This window comes from Oncorhynchus tshawytscha, linkage group LG05 (genome assembly GCF_018296145.1).
Source record: "Oncorhynchus tshawytscha isolate Ot180627B linkage group LG05, Otsh_v2.0, whole genome shotgun sequence".
Taxonomy (NCBI): domain Eukaryota; kingdom Metazoa; phylum Chordata; class Actinopteri; order Salmoniformes; family Salmonidae; genus Oncorhynchus; species Oncorhynchus tshawytscha.
Window position 1 is genome coordinate 50,933,352 of NC_056433.1, and position 27,256 is coordinate 50,960,607.

At 45.8% G+C, this 27,256-nt stretch overlaps 1 protein-coding gene across 9 annotated transcripts in view; it reads left to right on the forward strand.

Moving 5' to 3' along the window:
* The first annotated feature begins 105 nt into the window (after nt 1-105).
* LOC112250786 (epidermal growth factor receptor substrate 15-like 1) overlaps nt 106-27,256 on the forward strand; it is a 39,259-nt gene continuing 12,108 nt past the window's right edge. For 4 of the 9 annotated variants that reach the window (XM_024421219.2, XM_024421215.2, XM_024421218.2 and 1 more), the window contains exons 1-23: nt 106-199; nt 1,319-1,360; nt 1,542-1,631; nt 2,162-2,209; nt 2,329-2,424; nt 2,641-2,706; nt 2,893-3,078; nt 3,241-3,486; nt 3,601-3,758; nt 3,840-4,017; nt 4,571-4,633; nt 5,541-5,629; nt 7,671-7,743; nt 7,933-8,094; nt 13,477-13,674; nt 15,105-15,269; nt 17,386-17,491; nt 17,905-17,961; nt 18,584-18,741; nt 18,853-18,925; nt 20,483-20,637; nt 20,853-20,946; nt 26,315-26,335. In XM_024421219.2, the coding sequence (XP_024276987.1) occupies nt 173-199; nt 1,319-1,360; nt 1,542-1,631; nt 2,162-2,209; nt 2,329-2,424; nt 2,641-2,706; nt 2,893-3,078; nt 3,241-3,486; nt 3,601-3,758; nt 3,840-4,017; nt 4,571-4,633; nt 5,541-5,629; nt 7,671-7,743; nt 7,933-8,094; nt 13,477-13,674; nt 15,105-15,269; nt 17,386-17,491; nt 17,905-17,961; nt 18,584-18,741; nt 18,853-18,925; nt 20,483-20,637; nt 20,853-20,946; nt 26,315-26,335 (2,551 nt within the window). In that variant the 5' untranslated portion in view covers nt 106-172. The remainder of the gene's footprint in view (nt 200-1,318; nt 1,361-1,541; nt 1,632-2,161; nt 2,210-2,328; nt 2,425-2,640; nt 2,707-2,892; nt 3,079-3,240; nt 3,487-3,600; nt 3,759-3,839; nt 4,018-4,570; nt 4,634-5,540; nt 5,630-7,670; nt 7,744-7,932; nt 8,095-13,476; nt 13,675-15,104; nt 15,270-17,385; nt 17,492-17,904; nt 17,962-18,583; nt 18,742-18,852; nt 18,926-20,482; nt 20,638-20,852; nt 20,947-26,314; nt 26,336-27,256) is intronic. The other 5 variants (XM_024421216.2, XM_024421223.2, XM_024421220.2 and 2 more) reach the window with 3 other exon arrangements.

The following is a 27,256-nucleotide window of genomic DNA, read 5'->3' on the forward strand; positions in this document are numbered from 1 at the left end:
GGCCTTGTATCTGGAAACAATATGACAATTTCCACACATTGAATGAGACTGTCATGTCAATTAATTCTCGTCGTTCATCAGGGCCTTGCACGTCGCAAGCGTGTCCACTAGGTGATGGTGTTGTCTACGAGCTGGAGGGTGTACTGTGTGCGTTCCCGCAGCAACAGGGAAGATGGCTGCACTCGCATCTCTCACCCAGGTAATGTAACAGGAATTAAGTAAATATGCGGAGGACATTCAGTCAAGCTGTTGTGCATGCCGATGAATGAGCTGCAGTTTTTAGTGGTGGGCTTTTAATCTAATTTGAAAGGAAGAAGGGGGTGTTTAGCTAGCTTGCTACTAGAGTATTAGCTGGATGGGACAAGGCCTTATCAGTAACGATAAGCTGGCAGATAGTACCGTTGACTAGCCAGCTGGCTAGTGGGCTAGCTACCGCTAGCTTGCTTGCAAAATGAACAAGTTAGCTAGCTAGCTAATGATCGTTAGATGAAATATAATTGTAGGAATTTTTAATTAACATTTCAATTTTGACACAAGACAAAGGCGCAAGAGTTATGCAACCAGGAAAGACCAACGTATTGTAACGGTAGTGCTAAACAAAACTAGCTAGCTAAACGGTCTGACTACTAGGGCATCAGTGTAATAACACAGTCACACGAACAGTTCATGTAATAAAAAGCTATATAAGAATTGTAGCTATATAAGAATGTACTAAAAGGCGATAGGTGTGTAACGTTAGTGAGCAGTGAAACCAGGTGGCTAGGGTATAACGTGGTTATGTGATGATGGATGATGACTGATCAGGTTGTGTGCTTACGGTGCTGGCTACATTGGCTGTTTTTTTGCCTCAGTAAGATGCCGCAATGTATTGTCCTAACTTGTAGATAGTTTTTCAGAACACAAGCTATGTGTTGTTTCAGCCAATTTTGGGAATCACAATCTCAAGAGTTTGCACCAGGAGTCACAGAGGACCAATTTTGGTTCAATCACATTAGCTACATGATGCTTCTAGTTTTTCATCTAATGACAAAGATAGGCTTTTTGCCAACTTACAAGTTACATTATGCTTTAAAGAGCTCCTCAAAAGGTACTCAAAAGATTTAAAGCCTATTAGATGACATTAATATTTGATGACATGGGACAGGAAATCCCTCTCTGGCTTTTGGTTGTGATAAACCCTTAAGTGGATTTTTAAAGGGGAAGTCCAGATGTCAGTAATAGGTTTTGTGGGGTGTGTCACGCTATTTGACTCAAGACAATGGTTACCAGCAGCTATTTGAAATGATATGACTAATCTGAAAAACCTTTTCCCAATCAGCTGTCAAGTGGGAACCCTGTGTACGAGAACTTTTATAGACAGGTAAAACACATGTTATAGTTTGGTTATTACATAGGCTAGTCATATCAACATAGATTGAGGAGAATTGAACTTCTTTATTGTTCAATGGCTGCATTAGACAACACTAAACACATTCAACAGTACAGTGGAGGTGTAGATAGAAACATGTGAACAGTTTGATTTGCTGTGTGGTTTTTGCAAGGTGGACCCAGGAAACACGGGGAGAGTAGGGCCCACGGAAGCTGCGTTGTTCCTGAAGAAATCGGGTCTTCCTGATGTCACGTTGGGAAAGGTGGGTACTGTGTGGTGCTGCTGGCCACTGAAAGCTTTGGGCAGCGGCATACCCAAGGGAACAGTCCCTGACACTTTAGACTGATAAACTGCTCTGAAAGCAGTGACCAGCAGGAAATCATGTTTATTAGAGTTGCCTATGTCATCGAGGAGTAATACGACCATCGACATACATGCGCACATGCTTCATTCAGTACCCCCAGAGGAATATTACTGGAATAGATGTCCACATCTTACGTCATTGCCTGGTCTGATCAGATCAATGTCTTTTATATATCAGAACCTTTGAGGAGTGCAGTTGTTTCAGCTCCGTTTGTATCCAGATGTTGTATTGTTACCTTTTGTTTGTCATTCTAGCTCTGCTTTGATCCACATTTATGCAGCCCGTTTCAGCTGGTTCACTGGGAATTTTATGCAGATTGCTTGTTATTTATTTTGTACACTTTCCCTAATGATTATTGCACATTGAGGTTTTACCTGATGTTTTCTAAGTTAGGCCTAATCCTCTTGTTTGTGTTTGTCTCCCCTCAGATCTGGGATTTGGCAGACCCAGATGGGAAAGGGTTCTTGGACAAACGGGTAGAAAATGAATCATTTCCTCTATGTGTGCGACGCCTTTGATACTGGGACCCTTGATCGGAATTGAGCTGCTATTTGTACACCCATAAACAATGCCGTTGTCCCGTCTTCTCTTATAGGGGTTCTATGTAGCTCTGCGGTTGGTGGCCTGTGCACAGAGCGGACAAGACGTCAGCCTCTCGAGTTTGAACCTCACTATCCCTCCCCCCAAATTTGTGAGTACAATCCTCACTACACACAGGTTTCATGATAGTTTTATGATGAGGGGATTTATGCTAGGAACACAAGCATTTAGCTACACCCTCAATAACATCTGCTGAACATGTGTATGATGCCAATAGCATTTGATTGGATTTGATTGATATGTTTGGTTGGGAGATTGTGAAGTAAGTGTTAAAGTTGATGGTTGTTTTTTGGTTGTTGGGGTACAGAAGGACACTAGCAGCCCATCTCTCAGCACATCATCCGTCTCTAGTGAACCCCACTGGGCTGTGAGGGTGAGTCATGTAGAAATCACCCTGGACCATGTGTTTGTTTGATGAGAGCATACTAAAATGAGTTTTTGTATATTAGAATTTTTTATTTTTTATTGTGCAAAAACACAGAACAGAATTCAGAGAATCATGAGTTTACCTTTGCTTGTCAATGGCTTATTGTTATTTTTGGTTCATTTCCTATTCCAGCCTGAAGAAAAGGGTAAATTCGACGGCATATTTGAAAGCCTTGCACCAGTCAGTGGACTCCTCTCTGGTGACAAAGTAAAACCAGTTCTAACCAACTCAAAACTACCTCTGGACGTGTTAGGAAAGGTTTGGGATCTCAGTGACATTGATAAAGATGGACATCTGGATCGAGATGAATTTGCGGTGGTAAGGTTTACGCCAGTAAATCGTGGAATGATTGTGGAATGAATAGATCTGAATAAACAAATGTTTCACGGCTCATATTTGCCTGTGTATGAGATCGTAACGCCTCTTATCACCAGTAATAAGTGTAACTTCCATCCCCATCTTTTGCCTTCTGTTCTCCAGGCCATGCACCTGGTCTACCGGGCCTTGGAGAAGGAACCGGTCCCCTCTGTTCTCCCCTCCTCTCTCATCCCTCCAAACAAGAGAAAGAAGTCATTGGTGGGCTCCCTTCCTGGCATGGTGCCCATGTTGTCCGCCAGCCCCCCGCCCCCCAAGGACAGCCTGCGCTCCACCCCTTCCCACGGTAGCATGAACTCCCTCAACAGCGCCGGCAGTCTCTCCCCCAAATATTCTCTAAAATCTGCACAGGTAAACACACACATACGTTGAGCAAGCTATCTTGATTGGCGACAAAGCAATCTCTTAACTTGTTAGTGTGTAATGTGTTTTAACATATGTCCTTTCCCTCCCCGTGAACGTCAGCACTCAGTGAACTGGGTAGTCCCGGTGACAGACAGAGGGCGCTATGATGACATCTTCCTGAAGACAGACTTGGATGTAGATGGCTTTGTCAGCGGCATGGAAGTCAAGGACATCTTCATGCACTCAGGGCTGCCCCAGAATCTACTGGCACACATATGGTAGGAGAGACTGACTGATGCCACCTGATTCCCTGACTGAAGTTGACTGTATTACTCATGTTGTTGTTATTGTGTGTCCAGGGCCCTGGCAGACACCAGGCAGATGGGGAAGCTGACGCGGGAGCAGTTTGCTCTGGCCATGCACTTCATCCAGCAGAAAGTCAGCAAAGGCATGGACCCTCCTCAGGCCCTGACCCCTGACATGATCCCCCCTTCAGAGAGGGGCACTCCCGTGCCAGTGTGTACCACTCCCTCCCATGTACGCATGCACGCACCACACACATGTACAAGAACACACACACACACACACACACACAGAGCTTTTATGTGAATTTTCAAGACTTTTTGGGGAGTAAACATTTAGTTCCATTCCAAATCATATTTTCCCTTAACCTAATAAAAAAAAAAAAATCCCCTGACACTAATCTTAACCCTAAACCTAACCATTAAGCTTAACCTAACATTCGAACAAATACAGAACACAGATTATTATTGTTTTTCTACCTTGTCGGAACATTTTGGTCCTGATAATGTAAGAAAACACACACACACACTTTCTATTTTCGTGCGCAGACACACTTAAAGTGCTTGTATTTCCACTTTGTGACGGCGGTTATCAGGTTTACCTGTTCAATTGTTGGGAGCAAATATAGAGTACAAATTCCTTTCTGTTCATACACTTTGAGACAAATGACAGTTTAGGGAGATCTAATTGTGTGTTAATGTCTGGGATTGACACTCAGTGTGTCTCATGGCTAGGAATCATTCTTGTGTTCAGTAGTAGCTCTTCATCCCCTTGTCTCTATCCACAGAGTATGTCTGGGTACATGACTCCCGTGGGCTCTGAGGTGGCCGCTCTGTCTGAGATGAGGCGGGTGAGTCCCGTATTTAGCTTGTTGAAAATGCGTCCTGCTTACAGGTGCTTGGTTTGAAAGATGGAAGGGACAATACAGTTGTAGGATCTTCATTTGATCATCACCCTGTTGCAGGAGAACTTTCCTGCAATGCAGGACATTTAAAACGTAGTAAAAAGGCTTCTGAACTTTGTGATTTCCACTTTGGAATCTCGGCCTTAACGAGAAATGTATTGACCGGCTCAAATTAAGATCCTACATCTGAGACACTCTGATAACAAAGTATTGTGCTGTGGAGAGAATATCTTCTTGATGGACAATAACTATTAATTGATTGATTTGGTATGAAAGTATATTTACGTGGTTTGTATGTGGTTTGCAACCTGGAGCTCTGTGAAGTGCTGTGCTTTGTGTGTTTTGGAGGCCCCTAAACCTCGTTGATTGCTGCTGTCCTGCTCTAGTCTGGTGCTTAGACCCCACCAAGAGCTTACCGCACACTGTTTTCTTCTTTACCCAAACCTAAACGCTGCTGAATGCCGCTTTCTGGGTTATATCTCTGTATCAGCAAATAATGTTCAAGTTCTGGGTAGGTAACTGGCGAAAAACCCGACAAATGCTTTCGATGGCTCGCTAGACAGAATCTCAAAGAGATGCAAAGCATTTGTGAGAATTCAGTGACTGTGAACGGTGGTGTGACTTGACCTTTGACTGTGGCGGCGGTGAACAACTCCCCTCAGGCCTTTTTCACCCTCGCCCTGTCACCTGTCCCTCTGTGGTGCTTCCTTCCCTGTTGTCTCCGTCTCTTTACCATGGTTTGGTCTGGATGGTTTGGTGTCGTGGCAACTCTGGCTCTCTCTCAGGCCAGCTGAAGAAAGGGGCTCACTTTCTTTCTCTTCTTCTCTTTCTCTTTCTGTCTGTTCATCCACAGGACAGCTCCAGTTCTGTGGGGTCAGGGTCAGAGTTCACTGGAATCAAGGAGCTGGACGACATCAGTCAAGAGATCGCTCAGCTGCAGAGGTGATTCACAACACTAATTGTCTTTCAAAGTGATCACAAGATAGTTTTGGTTTAACTTATTCACTGCTGTTTGTGCTACTGACAAAGATGTAGCAAATCCAGAATCTTAAAACACACAATATCACAGAGAGTCTTAAAGGATGTGGTTTTCCAGATGTCTAGTCATTTTTCTTTGTCAAATTTTTCTAGCTTATATCACCCTGTATGAGTTCCACCTTTCATTTCCTTGTTCGTCAATCATCACTCAACAACTTGATTAAGTCAGTGCAGTTTTAGCAATAGTTAAACCTAAATGGAATAAACAGAGCAACTATACTCTATAAATAAATCGACTATCTACTAAACAGATTAAAGTAAGCATTCCATTTGAAACAGGCACAGTATAGATATTAGGTTCATCATGATGCCAGTCATTTTACTAACGATACGATAGCAGGCTAAGTACTGTATCACGGTAGTATTGCGGTACCACGCTAGTGGCCTAGCGTCCGGTTCGCCCCCGGCACCGTTTTCCAAACATTATGTGCATGTTCTATACAAAAAACCTGACATGGATATTCACACTTCATAAAGGCCTGGAGGACTGGGAGGCAGGGATATACATGCATAATGATCTGCATGTCATCGTGGCAGTAAGGGAAAAACACTGCATGAAACCTTTACTCTTCAGCTAACCCTCCCTCCCTCCCTCCCTCCCTCCCTCCCCCTCCCTCCCTCCCTCCCTCCCTCCCTCCCTCCCTCCCTCCCTCCCTCCCTCACACACTCTCTGTTTCCTTCACACACTCTCTGTCTCCCTCACACACACTGTCTCCCTCACACTCTCCCTCCCTCACGCACACTGTCTCCCTCACACTCTCCCTCCCTCACGCACTCTCCCTCACACACTCTCTGTCTGTCTCTCCCTCACACACTCTCCCTCTCTCCCTCACACACTCTCTGTCTGTCTCTCCCTCACATACTCTGCCTGTGAAATGATATCAAAATGCTCGCCCTATCGCAGAGGATGGAAAAAAAGGTAGCTTTAGTAATACGAGTCATATTCTTTTTGAAGCATTTGAGCTGCATCCCCGCTCGCCACCACGCCAAAATGATATTTAAAAAACTGATGGAGGAACAGATGTGCAGGGAGAGTGGATGCAGAGAAGCAGGTGAGTGATGGCTAGAAGGGGATGAGGCTGGCTGATTACAGTTGCCACACGTGACATGCACATGAATGTGAAGTAGACGTTATTGAACCTGCGCATACAAGAGACTAGTTGCTGTTGCTTGTGTAACAGTATAGCTTCCGTCCCTCTCCTCGCCCCAACCTGGCCTCAAACCAGGGACCCTCTGCACACATCAACAACTGACACCCACGAAGCATCGTTACCCATCGCTCCACAAAATCCGCGGCCCTTGCAGAGCAAGGGGAACCACTACTTCAAGGTCTCAGAGCGAGTGACGTCACCGATTGAAACGCTATTAGCGCGTTTTAAACAGAATTTGTCAACCAAACGGACTTTATAAACATTTTATAACAGGCACAAGCGGGTTCTTTAGATCTGTATGGCTCATATGAAACGGGGTTCTAAAACGTTTTGCATAAGTATCGTGGCGTTTTTGTACCGTGATATTACCGTGGTACCCGTATACCGTGCAACACTAGTAGATACTGCATGTGGAACACAGTAGAGTAGGTGATCAAATTGACACTTCAAAGGAGAAGAATGGTAACAGCCGGGTGTGGATGAGTCCTTCCCTCTCAACCTCATCCCGCCTCATCCCCCACTCCAACCCTTTTTTAAAAATGTGTGTATTTGATCAATCTTTTGTTTTCACCACTTACTCTTCATGCTGCGTCAGCACTCTTGCTTTTACACACTGGAGTGCCCTCAGGTAACCCTCTCTTGGCTGTCCCAGTCCTTTTTCTTTTGTCGTCATTTTGTGTCTGGAGGGAGAGAGGGGTGAGGAAGAGGAGAGGGAGGTGGAGGAGGAGGGGGCTTTTTCTCCCCTGTGGCGCTGTGTGTTGATGGGGAGGGGGGGGTGTTTCCCTCTCTCTCAGGGAGAAGTATACCTTGGAGCAGGACATCAGAGAGACAGAGGAGGCCATCCGACACAAGTCCTCGGAGGTGCAGGTGAGCAGGCGTACCATTTCCTCATGAAAAAAGGGAATTGGGGGTTTTTGACACACCGTGTGTTTTTTAATGCCGTATACTGCTACTCCAAATGGAACGAGGTAGTGCAGCACCGTGTCCAGAGTGCCCTTCTCTTTTCCCAGATTGTCATTGTTGTGCTGATTACATGTGTGTCTGTGTGTTCGTCAGGAGATGCAGAACGACCTGGACAGAGAGACGTGCAGCTTGCAGGAGCTGGAGGCCCAGAAGCAGGAGGCCCAGGAGCGGCTGGAGGAGATGGACCAGCAGAAGGCCAAGCTGGAGGACATGCTCAACGACGTCCGGATCAAGTGCAATGAGGAGTCCCAAATGGTGAGAGTAAGGGATAATGGGAAGCAGAGGAGTTTGACAGTGGTCTGGTAGTAATCATGGAAGCAATATAGCTATCGTGCTTGTAGAAAAATTCTAGAGTTCAAAAAAACACATGAATAGATTGCTTTTGATAAATAATGTTTTGTTGTTGGATTTAACTGCCGAAAATGCTGTTATAGAGACCATTTCCTTAGGAGGTGACATCAAGAGGTCAGCATGTGGGAGAAGTGTGTGCTCAGGATGATAGACGAGTTTCCCACTAGTAATTACCAGTTTGAGGGCCGTTCAAGAGGATTTCTCCCAGTCGTATGTGGTAAAATCCCACTTCCATGTCACCGCCTCCTTCAATACCAGATGCGCACTAGTGACTCTCATAAAGGGGGCACATCTCCCGCTCTGGGGTGATGTGATGGGATGTCACTGTTAATTAGTAAGCGCGACATTAGTAAGCGCGACATTCATTTGAAACTTGGCCTTTGGCTTGCTCATATAGAGCGGCTGCTACCTGTTGCTGTTTGCTGAAAAGGGTGCAAGAGGGAAGTTCGTAAACATGGCTCGAAGGACTTTCATAAGGCGCTGCCTGAAACCAACTATCATCAACCACAGAGAATGGGCACATAGAAACCAAAGACTGTACAAAATATCAACGTAGCCTAGCTACCGCTCTTGTAATTTCTTTGGCCCGAATGCAGAGGGGAGACGTCGTTGTGTTAACTTAGCGTTTCCTGCTTGTTACGGCATACTGGGACGATGTCGATGTAAACGTGTCAACATATTTGAGATGTTGGCAGCTGCGTAGGCTATTGTCATTGAGCGTGGCATCATACCGTTAATGTTTGATCCACAACTCTCTGTCCATCGCCGTTGTTGGAACCTACAGGGAAGCCATAACTGTAACGGTTTTCTAGTGGTGATGAAGGAGAGTCGGACCAAACTGCAGCGTGTCGATTGCGATCCATATTTATTAAACAAAACGTAAACACGACTAAACACTAAACACTACAAAACAATAAACGTAATGAAAACCGAAAACAGCCTATCTAGTGCAAACTAACAGAGAGTACAAGTAAGACACTAAGGACAATCACCCACGACAAACTCAAAGAATATGGCTGCCTAAATATGGTTCCCAATCAGAGACAACGATAAGCATCTGCCTCTGATTGAGAACCACTCCAGACAGCCATAGACTTTGCTAGACAACCCACTAAGCTACAATCCCAATACCACCACCAAAACCCCAAGACAAACACACCACAATTACAAAAACCCCATGCCACACCCTGGCCTGACCAAATACATAAAGATAAACACAAAATACTTTGACCAGGGCGTGACAGAACCCCCCTAAGGTGCGGACTCCCGAACGCACCTCAAAACAATAGGGAGGGTCCGGGTGGGCGTCTGTCCATGGTGGCGGCTCCGGCGCGGGACGTGGACCCCACTCCTTTAATGTCTTAGTCCCCTCTCCCTTCGTCCCTGGATAGTCCACCCTCGCCGCCGACCATGGCCTAGTAGTCCCCACCCAGAACCCCACTGGACTGAGGAGCAGATCGGGACTGAAGGACAGCTCGGGACTGAGGCAGCTCGGGACTGAGGGGAAGCTCGGGAGTGAGAGAAAGCTCAGGAGTGAGAGAAAGCTCAGGAGTGAGAGAAAGCTCAGGAGTGAGAGAAAGCTCAGGAGTGAGAGGAAGCTCAGGAGTGAGAGGAAGCTCAGGCAGGTAGATAGATCTACCAGCTCCTGGCTGGCTGGTGGTTTCAGCAGATCCTGGCTGACTGGCAGATCCTGGCTGACTGGCAGATCCTGGCTGACTGGCAGATCTGGAAGAGTCTGGTTGACTGGCAGATCTGGAAGAGTCTGGTTGACTGGCAGATCTGGCGGCGCTGGGCAGACTGGCGGCGCTGGGCAGACTGGCGGCGCTGGGCAGACTGGCGATGCTGGGCAGACTGGCGGCGCTGGGCATACTGGCGGCGCTGGGCAGACTGACGACGCTGGGCAGACTGACGACGCTGGGCAGACTGACGACGCTGGGCAGACTGACGACGCTGGGCAGACTGACGACGCTGGGCAGACTGGCGATGCTGGGCAGACTGGCGATGCTGGGCAGACTGACGGCGCTGGGCAGACTGGCGACGCTGGGCAGACTGGCGATGCTGGGCAGACTGACGGCGCTGGGCAGACTGGCGACGCTGGGCAGACTGGGGGCACTGGCGGCGCTGGGCAGACTGGCGGCACTAGCTGCTCCATATAGGCTGACAGCTCTGGCGGCTTCTTACAGACTGACCGCTCTGGCGGCTCCGTGCTGACTGGCAGCTCCTTGCAGACTGGCAGCTCCTTACAGACTGGCAGCTCCTTACAGACTGACAGCTCCGTGCAGACTGACAGCTCCTTGCAGACTGGCAGCTCCATGCAGACTGGCAGCTCCATGCAGACTGGCAGCTCCATGCAGACTGGCAGCTCCATGCAGACTGGCTGCTTCATGCAGACTGACATCTCTGGCTGCTCCATGTAGACTGGCTGCTTCATGCAGACTGGCAGCTCGGGCTGCTTCATGTAGACTGACAGCTCTGGCTGCTCCATGCGGACTGACAGCTCTGGCTGCTCCATGTAGACTGACTGCTTCATGCAGACTGGCAGCTCGGGCTGCTTCATGTAGACTGACAGCTCTGGCTGCTCCATGCAGACTGACAGCTCTGACTGTTCCATGCAGACTGACAGCTCTGGCTGCTTCATGCAGACTGGCAGCTCTGGCTGCTCCATGTAGACTGGCTGCTTCATGCAGACTGGCAGCTCGGGCTGCTTCATGTAGACTGACAGCTCTGGCTGCTCCATGCAGACTGACAGCTCTGACTGTTCCATGCAGACTGACAGCTCTGGCTGCTTCATGCAGACTGGCAGCTCTGGCTGCTCCATGTAGACTGGCTGCTTCATGCAGACTGGCAGCTCGGGCTGCTTCATGTAGACTGACAGCTCTGGCTGCTCCTTGCAGACTGGCAGCTCCATGCAGACTGGCAGCTCTGGCTGCTCCATGCAGACTGACAGCTCTGGCTGCTTCATGCAGACTGGCAGCTCTGGCTGCTCCATGCAGACTGGCAGCTCTGGCTGCTCCATGCAGACTGACAGCTCTGGCTGCTCCATGCAGACTGGCTGCTTCATGCAGACTGGCAGCTCTGGCTGCTCCATGCAGACTGACAGCTCTGGCTGCTCCTTGCAGACTGGCAGCTCTGGCTGCTCCATGCATACTGACAGCTCTGGCTGCTCCATGCAGACTGACATCTCTGGCTGCTCCATGCAGACTGACATCTCTGGCTGCTCCATGCAGACTGACATCTCTGGCTGCTCTATGCGGACTGACAGCTCTGGCTGCTCTAAACAGGCGGGAGACTCCAGCAGCGCAGGAGAGGAGAAAAGCGCTGGCTGCGCTGAACAGGCAAGGCACACTGAAGGCCTGGTGCATGGTGCTGGAACTGGTGGTACTGGATCGAGGACACGCACAGGAAGCCTGGAGCGGGGAGCTGCTACCGGAGGACTGGAGTGTGGAGGTAGCACAGGATGGGCTAGACCGTGAAGGCGTACTGGAGATCTTGAGAGCAGTGTTGGCACAGGATGTGCAAGGCTAGGGATGTGCACAGGAGGCCTGGTGCGTGAGGCTGGCACCAACTTCACCAGCCGACTAACACGCACCTCAGGACGAGTATGGAGCGCTAACCCAGGTGCCATCAAATCCCCAACACGTTCCGTCGGGCGAATTCCATGCAAAAAGCACCAACACAGCAACTCCCTCATTTCTCTCTCCTCCAATTTCCCCATTAACTCCTTCACAGTCTCTGGTTCTGGTCTCCTCCTTGGCTCCTCACGATAAACAGGGAGAGTTGGCTCAGGTCTGACTCCTGACTCTGCCACACTCTCCTGAGCCCCCCAAGAAATTTTTGGGGCTGATTCTCAGGCTTCCATCCGCTACGCCGTGCTGCCTCCTCATATCTGCGCCTCTCAGCTTTCGCCGCCTCCAGTTCTTCCTTGGGGCGGCGATATTCTCCAGGCTGAGCCCAGGGTCCTTTACCGTCCAGTTCTTCCTCCCATGTCCATTTCTCCAGGTGGTGCAGCCTCTCCCACTGCAGCTGCTGCTGCTCCTGCTGCTGCTGCCTCTCCTGTGGTTCCTGCCTGTTAACACGCTGCTTGGTCCGTTGGTGGTGGGTGATTCTGTAACGGTTTTCTAGTGGTGATGAAGGAGAGTCGGACCAAACTGCAGCGTGTCGATTGCGATCCATATTTATTAAACAAAACGTAAACACGACTAAACACTAAACACTACAAAACAATAAACGTAATGAAAACCGAAAACAGCCTATCTAGTGCAAACTAACAGAGAGTACAAGTAAGACACTAAGGACAATCACCCACGACAAACTCAAAGAATATGGCTGCCTAAATATGGTTCCCAATCAGAGACAACGATAAGCATCTGCCTCTGATTGAGAACCACTCCAGACAGCCATAGACTTTGCTAGACAACCCACTAAGCTACAATCCCAATACCACCACCAAAACCCCAAGACAAACACACCACAATTACAAAAACCCCATGCCACACCCTGGCCTGACCAAATACATAAAGATAAACACAAAATACTTTGACCAGGGCGTGACAATAACGTTCCCAAACGGAAGATTTCAACTGTGATAGAGGATCCTCCAATTCTGGTTTATCGCCATCGTACAGAACTATTCTGAATAAAAAATATAAACGCAGCATGTGAAGTGTTGTTCCCATTTATCATGAGCTGAAAGAAAAGATCCCAGAAAATGTTATTACGCACAAAAATCTTATTTCTCTCAAATTTTGTGCACAAAGCCCTTTTATTGGGGGAAAAAACATTCTGGTTGGCTGGGCCAGGCTCCCCAGTGGGTTGGCCTATACCCTCCCAGACCCACCCATGGCTGTGCCCCTGCCCAGTCACGTGAAATCCATAGATCAGAGCCTAATTGATTTATTTCTATTAACTGATTTCATTATATGAACTGTAACTCAGTCAAATCTATGAAATGGTTGCATGTTGCGGTTCTATTTTTGTTCAGTGGTAGTTCCCGGCTTCGACCTCACAAAAGAACAGTTTGAAGTGCCCCGATTAGAGTGGAATTTTGATTGCAATGTTCGCATCCATTTGTTTGAACGGAATAGCCCGAGAGAAAGAATATAGCTCAGATTTACTGAAGAGGCATAGCCTACAATGCAGTGTAGCCATAGGCTGTAGGCCTACTGTTTTATATGTTTATGTGTTGTACCGTTACAGCCTACACTATCAATCTGGTAGGCATCGCATTCATCCTCCACTTTCTCCACCCCCACTGTCTCTTGCTGTCAATCTCTTTCTCTACCCCAGATTTCATCCCTGCAGAATCAGATCCACTCCCAGGAGACTGACCTGCACAGCCAAGAAGAGGAGCTGAGTCGAGCCAAGGCAGACCTGAACCAGCTGCAGCTGGAGGAGAGCCAGCTGGAACAGAGCCTAACGGCTGGCAAGTTCCAACTGGAGACCATCATCAAGTCCCTCAAAGCCACCCAGGACGAGATCAACCAGGTGAGAGAGAACCAGGTAGAGGGAGAGGAGAGGCAACAGACATGCCCCCAGTCAGATATGCTGAAGTCCCAGACACCTGTTGCGGTTAGGGTTAGGTACAGCGACTCATCACATCTGATTCACGCTATAAGGCCAACCCGAGCTATCCTGGCCTTTGATATTTTATTGTCACATTGTCCATTCCAGCATGGTTCCAGCACAGCTATGGTGGATGCATAACCAAGCCAGCCCAATTCAGCACAGCATGGCTCGGTTTTGTCCTATAGTGAGTGTGAATCAGGCTAATGTGTCTGGGATGTGACAGGACCTGTTGCAAGATACTTCCTAGTGTGACCACCAGGGGGAGTTTTTGTGTCACGAATTGACAAAAATGACCAGGTTCAATATGTGCTTGGTCTTCTCTTCTGGGAGATATTCAGCACAGACTGGGAAATGAAGAAGTACTTAATACATTTTCAGTGAAATTCTAATTAAGTTGTTTTTAAAGTGCATGTCGTCATCGTTAACCCCTCATCTGGAGATATCCGCCCTCCGTCAGATTTGGGTGTGGCAGTTTCAGTGTCAAATGTACTACCTCCGCTTTCTGCACCACACTAATCATCATATCTGGCATGACTTCCACAGCCCACACCTCCGATCTCACATCACACTCTCACATCACCCTGAGAAAGGATGCTGAGACATAGATGGCTGTGTTCTCTTTTATAGGGTGGGGGGGGTAAGTGAGAGACGTTACGTTGAGGTAAGTGAGAGAAAATCCATTCCGATCTACTCTCATTATGAACAAATAGCAGCGCTTAGCTACTTCTATAACCTGCAGCACCAAATCATGTTGACTAATATCCTCATTCATCACTCTTCTCTCATTGAATTCAAACCATACTGAGATTACAGTATTGTAGTCCAAGACCACCATCTGTGAGGAGCTATGGGGAATACCCGCAATCAGCTGTAGCCACTGCAATGTGAACGGAACCATGTGACGCCTGCGCTGAGACTCTCCTCCCAGGGTGCCCTGCACGAGGCCATATTGTGAGAGGGTTTCTCTTCACAAATGACTGGTCCCATTCAGGCCTTGTCGGAGCCGTGCGTTCTGTCTTAAGAAACACCGCGGTCAAAAGGCCATTGAGTGGTCGTAGAGCCACGCCGGTTGATCATTTCCTCGGCGATCACCTGCAATAATATGCACTCACTCTCCGTTCCTTAGAAAAGCTATTCGGCCACTATATTGAACGGAAAGAGATCCTTTTGGGAGGGTGGCTCATTTTGATGGAATCTCTCAAAGACACATTCAAATGAAAGTCATCACAACCTGATGTGCAAACACATGTGTTCACATATAACTGTTGTTCCCCTAACAGCCCTAATATCCTCTGTGTTGAAAGAGACCCTACATTAACCTACTGTGCTGTGCTGCTCTGTTCCTCCAGGCTCGCAGTAAGCTGTCTCAGATCCAGGACAGCCAGCAGGAGATGACTAAGAGCATTGAGCAGTACAACAGCAACCTGAACGGGACCCACGGAGGCAGCATGACCAACCTGGCTGACATGAGCGAGGGATTCCACAACCGCGAGAATGGAGGTTTCGGAGCCATGGTGAGGAGACCACATTGCTCAGGAGGTTCAACTCTGGGCCCCGTATCTACGACCCAGAGTTTTTCCTAAGCATGTAGAGGTAATACACTGCGTGGCCAAAAGTATGTGGACACCTGCTCGTCTAACATCTCATTCCAAAATCATGGGCATTAATATGGAGTTTGTCCCCCCTTTGCTGCTATAACAGCCTCCACTCTTCTGAGAAGGCTTTCCACTAGATGTTGGAACATTGCTGCTGGGACTTCCATTCGGCCACAAGAGCATTAGTGAGGTTGGGCACTGATGTTGGTCGATTAGGCCTGGCTCGCAGTCAGCGTTCCAATTCATCCCAAAGGAGTTAGATGGGGTTGAGGTCAGGGCCCAATGGCGGCAAGCTCTACACCACGCTTGGCATTGCGCCTGATGATCTTAGGCTTGTGTGCGGCTGCTCGGCCATGGAAACCCATTTCATGAAGCTCCCGACGGACAGTCCTTGTGTTGACGTTGCTTCCAGAGGAAGTTTGGAACTCGGTAGTGTTGCAACCGAGCACAGAGGACGTTTACCCGTTGCTCGCTTCAGCACTCGGCAGTCCCGTTTTGTGAGCTTGTGTGGCCTACCATTTCCGCGGCTGAGCCGTTGTTGCTTCTAGACATTTCCACTTCATAATAACAGCTCTTATAGTTGACCGGGGCAGCTCTAGCAGGGTCTACATTTTACGAACTGACTTGTTGTGAAGGTAGCATCCTATGACGGTGCCACGTTGAACATCACTGAGCTTTTCAGTACGGGCCATTCTACTGCCAATGTTTGTCTATGGAGATTGAATGCCTGTGTGCTCGATTTTATACACCTGTCAGTAATGAGTGTGGCTGAAATAGCCAAATCCAGTCATTTTGAAGGGGTGTCCACATACTTTTGCCCACGTGGTGTATATAAAAGTGGTCAATTGAGGTTGAATGCTTGGTGTTTAGTGGAGGCCTGGTTCAACCTAGAAAGGCAGTACTCTACTGAACACATCTGGTACATTTGGACTTGAACAACGGATGGCAGCTAAGGTGTAGTTAATTTCAGCCACATCTGCAGACCATGGTAACATGATGAGTCATTGTCGGCTGCTGGCCTGGGTGTGAAATTGACCTGTGTGTCACCGGAGATGATCAGATAAAGAGAAAAGATAAGTGGCATATGCTAAACCTTTGCCTGTAAAGAAAAGAGGTATCACTTCCCTAGTTTAGTGTCAGAAATGTTTCATTCAAACGAGCGGCTCCGGGGCATGCAGCATCTTAAGTGGTTTATATTAATCCCATAGTTTGGTTATATCTTGTTTAATGTGATTATCTCTGCTTAAATACTCTGTTATTTTACCTGGCAGCCCTCTCTGTTGTTCCGTCTTAAGCTTTATTACCTGTGCGTTTTGAAAGGGCTCGGACACTTAGCGCTTATTCTTGGCCCTAATTCTGGGCGGCGTTGGATGTCATGGCGGAGTGAACACAGGGATCACGGTCAGGCCTCTTATTGAAACGAGGAGAAGTCCTGCTAATGAAACATAACAAGTTAGCGTTTTCATAGCCAGGGCTCGCCTGGCACGTGAAGGCAGGTTTTCTAGAGAAACCAGAGACCCTGAAGAATGTGGGGCCTAACAGATGGTTGTTTCCTACCGACTCTGGGGGCTTTTTTCATTGGGACCAGCTGAGTGCAGTGGGGCGCAGCAGACACAGAATGGGCAAATTGCAGAAGAATGAAAATTCCCTTTGTGTTATTAAAGTGAAACTCAAGCCCCGGGCGCTCTCTGGTCTGGTCAAGTCTGGAAGCAGCAACAGTGGAGGCTTTTCTTCAGGCTCACATTCCTCTCTCGTCGAGGTCTCTGTTAGTGTTGTTGAACTCACATTCCTCCACTTGAACCTGAGTGGGCCCTTATTGAAATATGAAGTATTTTGATTTGATAGCTGTCGTGTTTGACAGCTCGGCAAGACTTATCGGCCGACTGAATAAACAATCGAGTCGACGTACGTTGGTTTTTCTCCTTAATGCCTGTCTGAGGGGAAAATGGTTGGAGATGGTGGCACAGTTGTAAGTGTAAATAAACCAAGGCTCTCCAGAACCAAACAGACAGATATGTTTTTCTCCCATTCTCAGGAGGACCCATTTAAGGTGAAGACATCTGGGTTCTGTAGCGTCCCTCAGGAGATGCACACAGACCCCTTCCACTCCGAAGACCCCTTCAAGACAGACCCGTTCAAAGGTGCCGATTCTCCTCTCCCTCTCCTCTCACTCTCTCCCTTTCCTCTCCTTCTCTTTCAGCGACCTCTGCAATCGCTCATCGCTCCCCGTTATCCCTCTGTCCTCTCCTCCTCTCCTCAGATAGTCCTGCTTGAGTTTCCTCTCCTCCTCACTCAAATGTTCCCACAGGGCTCTCATCCTCCCTATCCCGACATGATTTGTAGTTTCACCAGAAGCAATGTGGACTCCTCTGCAGCTTGGCTAAGACGTTGTTTTTGCAGTTCTGCCTTTGTTTTCCTTAAGTGTGCTCTATAATTTGTTTTTTATCCTTCTGTGTTTAGATTCCCCCTTCCAACGTTTTAGCTGTTGTCCTCTGTGCCATAGCCTCTGATTGTCTTCTCCCCCTCATCCCTCATCTCAACTCCTCTCCTGTAGGTGACCCCTTCCAAAACGACCCTTTTGCAAAGCAGCCATCACTACCAGCGCCTCCAGGTATTTATTTATTCATAACCAGAAAGAGCCATACACAATTAAACGAATACATGGACTTCCATACAATGCCAACCTCCTGTTAAGTTGATGACATTCTGGAACTTTGAAAAACAGGGTCCAACCGGGCTTGCTTCAACGTCCCACTTCTCTCTCTTTGTAATATACGACACACATTCCATAGAAAATATTTGCTGGCTGTTGAATGTTTATCTTAATGGTGATTGAGTTCTTGCATTTGTCTGGCATAATGGAGAATGCCTATGTTCTCAATGTTGACAATAGCAAAGCCACGGACAGTTGAACACCCAGCGTTTTTAAAACTGATTAAAAGAATATGCATCGTTTCCGAACAGTTTCCTTACCAACAATAAATGGAACTGTCATAAGGGGAATGAACATTGAACATAGTGACTAACTGGGTGATATGAATCCTACTGAAGAGGTTAACCAAATTGCACTCGCATTATCTCAGCTACTACATGGCTTACGGTCCGGATGCTCCAGTCCACAGTGAACCTAATTCACATTGCGTCCCTATGCGAAGGATAGGGTACCGTCAGACTAGCCTATGTGAAGGGAAGGTCAAGTCTGATCCACAGCCTGCTACACTGAGCTGTCCTAGATCTCTCTCACCATCCAGACCCCTTTGGGGGGGACCCATTCAAAGAGACGGACCCCTTCAAAGCTACGTCGGAAGACTTCTTCAGGAAGACCACCGTCAAGGCAGACCCCTTCAGCACCCCCGACCCCTTCAGTAAAAGTGCCACGCTCCCCACCAAGGTACTGTGGCACTTTCTGACCCTTGGAATGTGTTTGTATATATTTATATTAAACTCAGTTTATATATGGGTGTATATGTATGTAACTGTTTCTTTCTGCTTGTTCTTGAAGACAAGTCACTTTACAACCAGCGCAGACCCTTTCATATCCATTAGCCCAAAACCCACCAGAGGCCCAGGACCAGGTACTTGCTCAGATGTCTTTCTCCTATTCTTCTACCCCCCATCTCCCTTTTCTCAGGCATGACTTGTAAAAGTTAGATTTTTGTATTCAGAGAGAACAAGTTGTTTCAGTTGCACAATGCATTTGTTTTCTTTTCACACCTTTTTGCCCAAGCCTGCTGTTTTGACTATATCGGCCTATAGGCCTGTGGGCTGGTGAGCAGGTGTCAAATAGCTGTGAAAAGAGTTCCCATGTTTAACATCCATTTTCAATCATTGAATCCTTGTTTTTCTCACATTTTTAGTGTAGACCTCAGTAAAAAAAAAAAAAAAAAAAAAATTCAATCATTGAATCCTTGTTTTTCACATTTTTAGTGTAGACCTCAGTAAAAAAAAAAAAAAATTTCCCATAATGCCAGGAAAGTGTGGTGGTTAACAAATATCAGTTTTCAAAGACATCAATGCCTCAGATAGAATTTGTATGGATAAGATGGGTCAAATAATGACCCTAAACGGTTTTAAGATTGGGAAACAGTTGAGGTTCTTGTGTGATGTTATATATATATATTTTTTTACGAAGGTTCCCATTCTAAGCAGCACATGGATCACTTAAAATTCACTTGAAACAGTCCCAGTAAAAACAGGAGATGCATTGTGGCTTGGGTCCAGAGGATGGCTTGTGGCATCTGAAATAGCCTAGAGAGGCCTTGGACAAGGCAATCTTTAACTGTGTAAGTTAGTAAGTACTGTAGCTTAGAGAGGCCTTGGACAGGGCAATATGCAACTGTGTAAGGGTGGAAATACTGTAGCCTAGAGAGGCCTTGGACAGGGCAACCTGCAACTGTAAGTGTGTACGTCCCACTCTCAATCAACTCTTCATTTCTACCGGGTAGCACAAGAAAGTCCTCTCTTTATTTTCCCTAGGAAATTGCTGTAGTCCATATAAACACATTACGCCATGCAGTGTTGAAGTCCCATAGCCATGCTAGAACACTGGGTTGACTGTGGCAGTTGGATGTTTGGGCTCCCGAGTGGCGCAGCGGTCTAAGGCACTGCATCTCAGTGCAAGAGGCGTCACTACAGTCCCTGGTTCGATTCCAGGCTGTATCACATCCAGATGTGATTGGGAGTCCCATAGGGCAGCGCACAATTGGCCCAGCGTTGGCCGTGGTAGAATTTGTTCTTAACTGACTTGCCTAGTTAAATAAAGTTTAAATGTAAAAACAATGTACATGTAAAAATGTTGTAGGATCAGGTTTTCATGTTAGTTTGCTTATTACAATTATGAGCTGAGCGAAAAGGTGTCATGCCAACTACTTCAAATTCTCTCTTTCTTTCACCAGCTCATTTTGTCTAGCCTATTTTCAAGCTTCTCCTTTTTCTTGACGGAAACTGTACAGGGTTTATATACACTCAGGAGTCAAACAGTGAAACCTTGATGCAACAGTGTGCCAACCAGCAATGACTCTGGAAGCACAGCTCATATCAGTCATGTATGATGGAGAATCCTTTTGAATATTTGTGTATTTGTTCTCGATAACCTACACATCCTTGAATGTTCCATGTTGACATTTTCTCAGATCTCTTTGGCACGCTCGACCCCTTTGGAAGCAGTACTGCCTTTGGAAGCAGTAACAGCTCATTTGGCAGTAACAGTGGGTTCGCAGACTTCAGCCAAATGTCAAAGGTCAGAGACCCGATGGAAGGAAGAGGAGGCTTTCCAGAATACCAGCAGGTACTTCTACCAAGGACTATGAACTGTATAGCATCTATTTGTTCATTTCCTACCCAGGGGTGCACAAAGAACCGTTTGTGTATTTTTACTAATTTCCTGATTCATCGTCTTCAATGCACATACATCAGTCTTGTTATGAGTTGGCACTTGACAGTTGTGAAATGTCTGTCTGTCTCTCCCTCTCTCTCCCGCCGTCCTTTCCTCCCCCTCTCCAGTCTGGGTTCGTAGACGACCCCTTCAGTAGGAAGCAGGACGGCCCAGCTCTGCCGCCCAAGAAGAGCATTCCACCCAGACCCAAACCACCCAGTGGTGAGTAAGGCCTGAGGGAAAACAGGGAGAAGTGGAGGGGGGGAGTAAGTGGGAGAATAGAGATGGAGAGTGATTGTACAAGAAAGAGAGCGAGAGAGACTAAGAGAATTGTTGTGCCACAGAGAGACAGAGAACGAGAAACAGAGAGAGGGAAAGGAGACATTTTTTTTTAATGAGGGGGAGGTAGTGGGTTAACCAAGGACATATAATGCCACCAACCTAGGTTTCACTATGAATAATACAACGCCCTGCACCACTGGGTGATTCAGCTACCACTTTCACTGTGCCATGTCATCATATAGATTAATTTACTATTTTACATGAATTATTGTAGCAGCATTACTCTTTGCAATATAGGTCCATTTCATTTTACAGATGTAGGATTTTAATTTGAGCCAGTTTGCTACATCAGAATAATAATCCTGCAGCAAAAAAAAAAAATAATAATATTATGTGAATTATAATGAAAGGGAATGGAAACACTAGGCTTTAGAACACCAGCTAACTGTAACTCGCCATATTGGCATTGTTGCGTCATCGGTGGGAGAGTTTTAGAATTTCAGAATTTACTGAGACGAATGCCACTGCACACATTAATGAGCATACTTTGCAGGTTTCAAACCATATACATGTATGAAAACATGGTACATATTTTGAAAGATAAGAAACGGCCCTTTCAAATGATATCTCATTCAATAGAACCACATCAATCTATCAAATCGTAATCAGTCAAGAAAAAACACCTGTGAAGATGTGTATCATAAATGGTTTTTTTTTGTCACGTGTATGCTAAGAATCAGGAAGCAAGTTCAGGGAGTAAATTTAATAAAAAATAAACATGTAACAAAACAAGAAACACGAGTAGTGTACAGGCATGAAACATATAAACAGAAACAGAGTCAATAACGCCTGAGGAAAGAACCAAGGAGAGTGACAGATACAGGGGAGGTAATCAGGAAGGTGATGGAGTCCAGGTGAGTGTCATGAGGCACAGGTGCACGTAATGATGGTGGCAGGTGTGCGTAATGATGAGACAGCTGGCGACGTTGAGTGCCGGAGTGGGGGGGTGGGTGTAAACGTGACATTTTTCTCAAACAACTGCCATTTACACAACTTCCTAATGAAGATAGAGAAAAACTTAGAGCATATTGAGTTTTCCTTATTTTATAAGGATTGATCATCTGAGATCAGAATAGTAAAACCTTTTACTGTGAATGAGTTACAGCCATTTTAGTCACCGGAAGTATTTTTCTAGAATTCTATGGAATGTTCTGTGATCGGCCACGTTCTCATCTGGATAGTATATTAAACACATATATGCACAAAAACATATTACAAATAGCATTTAGTCTTACATTTTTAAGGAAAGACATGCAGAAGTTATATATTATCAATAAATCAATAACTTTATTGAAAGAATAAGGTTAGGATAATACATTGTCTCATTCAAGCCTGAAAAAGGTGCAAGTTACATCATACTCTCACATTCCACTAGGCCTATAGCCTAATACACAAAGAGTCAGGATGGGAACCAATTAAAAGCATGCAAGGAAGGGGAAATGACCAGTGACACTCTGATCTACTTGGTGAGGACTAAGAGACCCATTACTAGTACTTACAGTTGAAGTCAGAGGTTTACATACACCTTAGCCAAATACATTTAAACTCTGTTTAAACTCAATTCCTTACATTTAATCCTAGTAAAAATTCCCTGTCTTAGGTCAGTTAGGATCACCACTTTATTTTAAGAATGTGAAATGTCAGAATAATAGTAGAGAGAATGATTTATTTCAGCTTTTATTTCTTTCATCACATTCCCAGTAGGTCAGAAGTTTACAACACTCAATTAGTATTTGGTAGCATTGCCTTTAAATTGTTTAACTTGGATCAAATGTTTCGGGTAGCCTTCCACAAGCTTCCCACAATAAGTTGGATGAATTTTGGCCCATTCTTCCTGACAGAGCTGGTGTAACTGAGTCAGGTTTGTAGGCCTCCTTACTCACACACGCTTTTTCAGTTCTGCCAACAAATGTTCTATACGATTGAGGCTAGGGCTTTGTGATGGCAACTCCAATACCTTGACCTTGTTGTCCTTAAGCCACAACTTTGGAAGTATGCTTGGGGTCATTGTCCATTTGGAAGACCCATTTGCGACCAAGCTTTAACTCTGTGACTGATGTCTTGAGATGTTGCTTCAATATATCCACATAATTGTCCTTCCTTGTGATGCCATCTATTTTGTGACGTGCACCAGTCCCTCCTGCTGCAAAGCACCCCTACAACATGATGCTGCCACTCCCGTGCTTCACGGTTGGGATGGTGTTCTTCGGCTTGCAAGCCACCCCCTTTTTACTCCATACATAACAATGGTCATTATGGCCAAACAGTTCTATTTTTGTTTCATCAGATCAGAGGACATTTCTCCAAAAAGTATGATCTTTGTCCCCATGTGCAGTTGCGAACCATAGTCTGGCTTTTTAATGGCGGTTTTGGAGCAGTGGCTTCTTCCTTGCTGAGCGGCCTTTCAGGTTATGTCGATATAGGACTCGTTTTACTGTGGATATAGATAATTTTCCCCCAGAATCTTCACAAGGTCCTTTGCTGTTGTTCTGGGATTGATTTGCACTTTTCGCACCAAAGTACGTTCATCTCTAGGAGACAGAACGAGTCTCCTTCCTGAGCGGTATGACGGCTGTGTGGTCCCATGGTGTTTATACTTGCATACTATTGTTCGTACAGATGAAAGTGGTACCTTCAGGTGTTTGGAAATTGCTCCCAAGGATGAACCAGACTTGTGGAGATCTACAAAAAAAAATTAGGTCTTGGCTGATTTCTTTTGATTTTCCCATGATGTCAAGCCACGAGGCACTGAGTTTTAAGGAAAACCTTGAAATACATCCACAGGTACACACCTCCAATTGACTCAAATGATGTCAATTAGCCTATCAGAAGCTTCTTAAGCCATGACATAATTTTCTGTAATTTTCCAAGCTGTTTAAAGGCACAGTCAAGTTAATGTATGTAAACGTCTGACCCACTGGAATTGTGATACTGTGAATTATAAGTGAAATCTGTCTGTAAACCATTTTTGGACAAATCCACCGTCGCTGGACCAGACAGGACTGGCAAAAAGTGCTCTTCACTGACTAGTCGCGGTTTAGTCTCACCAGGGGTGACGGTCGGATTCGCGTTTATCGCCGAAGGAATGAGCGTTACACCGAGGCCTGTACTCTGGAGCGGGATCGATTTGAAGGTGGAGGGTCCGTCATGGTCTGGGGCGGTGTGTCACAGCATCATCGGACTGAGCTTGAAGTCATTGCAGGCAATCTCCTCCCTCATGTGGTACCCTTCCTGCAGCCTCATCCTGACATGACCCTCCAGCATGACAATGCCACCAGCCATACTGCTCGTCCTGTGCGTGATTTCCTGCAAGACAGGAATTTCAGTTTTCTGCCATGGCCAGCGAAGAGCCCAGACCTCAATCCAATTGAGCACGTTTGGGACCTGTTGGGTCTGAGGGTTAGGGCCATTCCCCTCAGAAATGTCCTGGAATTTGCAGGTGCCTTGGTGGAAGTGTGGGGTAACATCTCACAGCAAGAACTGGCAAATATGGTGCAGTCCACGAGGAGGAGATGCACTGCAGTACTTAATGCAGCTGGTGGCCACACCAGATACTGACTGTTACTTTTGATTTTGTCCCCCTCTTTGTTCAGGGACACATTATTCCATTTCTGTTAGTCACATGTCTGTGGAACTCGTTCAGTTTAGGTCTCGGTTGTTGAATCTTGAAAATGTTCACACAAATATTTACACATGTTAAGTTTGTTGGAAATAAACGCAGTTGACAATGAGAGGACACTTCTGTTTTTTGCTGTGTTTATGTGTCATGTGGGGATGATGGTGTGATTTCCCCCCAGCCGTGTTTGCAGCCACCGTGGTGGCAGCTATTGACTGCCTGGTGCACAGGTGACAATCTTCTCAAAAAGGTCTGAGCACTGACAGTCCACCACAGTGTCCAGCAAACAGAGACAGAGAGAGGGAGAGTATTTAAAATATCTAATTTATAGGACTATTAGTACATAACAGTAATACATAATTGACAGTTACCTTCCAGTCAAAAAGCTTGGTTGAGAGGCAGCAGCATCACGTGGTGGCTCCAACTTCCTCTGGCTCCTCCATTTCAATGTCATCCTCTTTGTCCTTGTCTTCCCCAAGTAGCGATGAACCTTCTGCAAATAAAAAAGGGTGTCATGACTGGAAGGGAACTGTACAAGTTACCAATCGGCTTGCAAGGTGACAAAGTTATATTTTATTATCCAAAGGTTTCCACTCGCATTTGAGAAAATGTCAAATAACTTAAATAATATTATAATGTATGCCTGTAAGTAGCAAAGAACCCGGATAATTTACCAAGCCCACTACCAGTCTGAGCATTCAAAAGATATTAAAGCTAGCTATGGGGTTAGGCTTCAGGCTTAGGTACATTCATTCTTGCAATCAACAGCCAGAAGGCTTTCTATTTTTAGGAATCATAGCTATCACAGATATAAAGACTCATAATATGTCAAAGATACCTAGCTATGTAGTTAGCTAACTAGCTAATAATTACTGTAGCTACCTAGCTATATGGGGATCGTAGCTCCTGCAGCAGCCCTCTCTTCTGCCTGGCTGGCTAGCTAATTCTAATCCCTAGCCAGTTTGTTTTAGCTAGGTCTAGCTCATACCAAATGATAAATGCTATTCTATTTTATTTTGTACAGTTATCAATGAAAACATTTACATCAAAAAGACAAGACAAGAGAAGAGCTAAATCAAGTAGGCTAGCTAGTTACCTTGCCTCGTTTTGGCCTCCCGGTGGCAGCATTCACTTTCAGTCTCCATGACAAAACTCAATTTGCTCACTTCTAGTAACAGTCGTTACTATGGCAATTCAAGATGGAGCTACCCATACCTCTAATAAACATTGTTCAGATCAAATTACTTTAAAATACAGATGTTTCTATGTTACAAGCATGTTTGTTATTAGTGGATTGAATACATCACTTTGCTCAGCTTAACTTCCAGAAGTGTTTCCATTCCCCTTTAATTGACATTTTTGTAGGGGTTGATACATTTTCCATTAGGGCAAATCAAGTCTGAAATTTCTAAGTGGGAATTACAAACGTTAGAATCATTTTTTAACTCAAATACACTACAAGTTTGTATTTCCTGTTGTGCAAGAAAATTCTCAGCAACAAATGAGTGATCAAATTATGATCCGACATCTGTGTTATAGAATTGTAATGGTTTACTATCCCTTTGTCTTTCCCCCTCTGTGGTCTTTGTCACCTCACTGTAAGTGTTCCCCTCTTTTGTTTTGTTCTTCTAGTAAAACACACAGAAGAACGTTGTGAGTATGGATGGCATGGCTTATCATCACATACAGTGCATTCAGAAAGTTTTCAGGCCCCTTGACTTTTTCCACATTTGTTTCGTTACAGCCTTATTCTAAAACGGATGAAATAGTTTTTTCCCCTCATCAGTCTACACTAGAGGTCGACCGACTATGATTTTTCAACGCCGATACCGATTATTGGAGGACAAAAAAATCAGATACCGATTAATCGGCCGATTTTTTTGAAATAATAATAATTTTGTAATAATGACAATTACAACAATACTGAAGGAACACTTTTCTATTACCTTAATATAATACTTCAATGAAATCAATTTAGCCTCAAATAAATAATGAAACATGTTCAATTTGGTTTAAATAATGCAAAAGCAAAGTGTTGGAGAAGAAAGTAAAAGTGCAATATGTGCCATGTAAAAAAGCTAACGTTTAAGTTCTTTGCTCAGAACATGAGAACATATAAAGCTGGTGGTTCCTTTTAACATGAGTCTTCAATATTCCCAAGTAAGCAGTTTTAGGTTGTAGTTATTATAGGAATTATAGGACTATTTCTCTCCATACCACTTGTATTTCATATACCTTTGACCATTGGATGTTCTTATAGGCACTTTAGTATTGCCAGTGTAAGAGTATAGCTTCCGTCCCTCTCCTCGCCCCTACTTGGGCTCGAACCAGGAACACATCGACAACAGCCACCCTCGAAGCATCGTTACCCATCACTCCACAAAAGCCGCGGCCCTTGCAGAGCAAGGGGAACAACTACTCCAAGTCTCAGAGCGAGTGACGTCACCGATTGAAATGCTATTAGCGTGCACCCTGCTAACTAGCTAGCCATTTCACATCGGTTACACCAGCCTAATTTCGGGAGTTGATAGGCTTAAAGTCATAAACAGCTCAATGCTTGAAGCATTGCGAAGA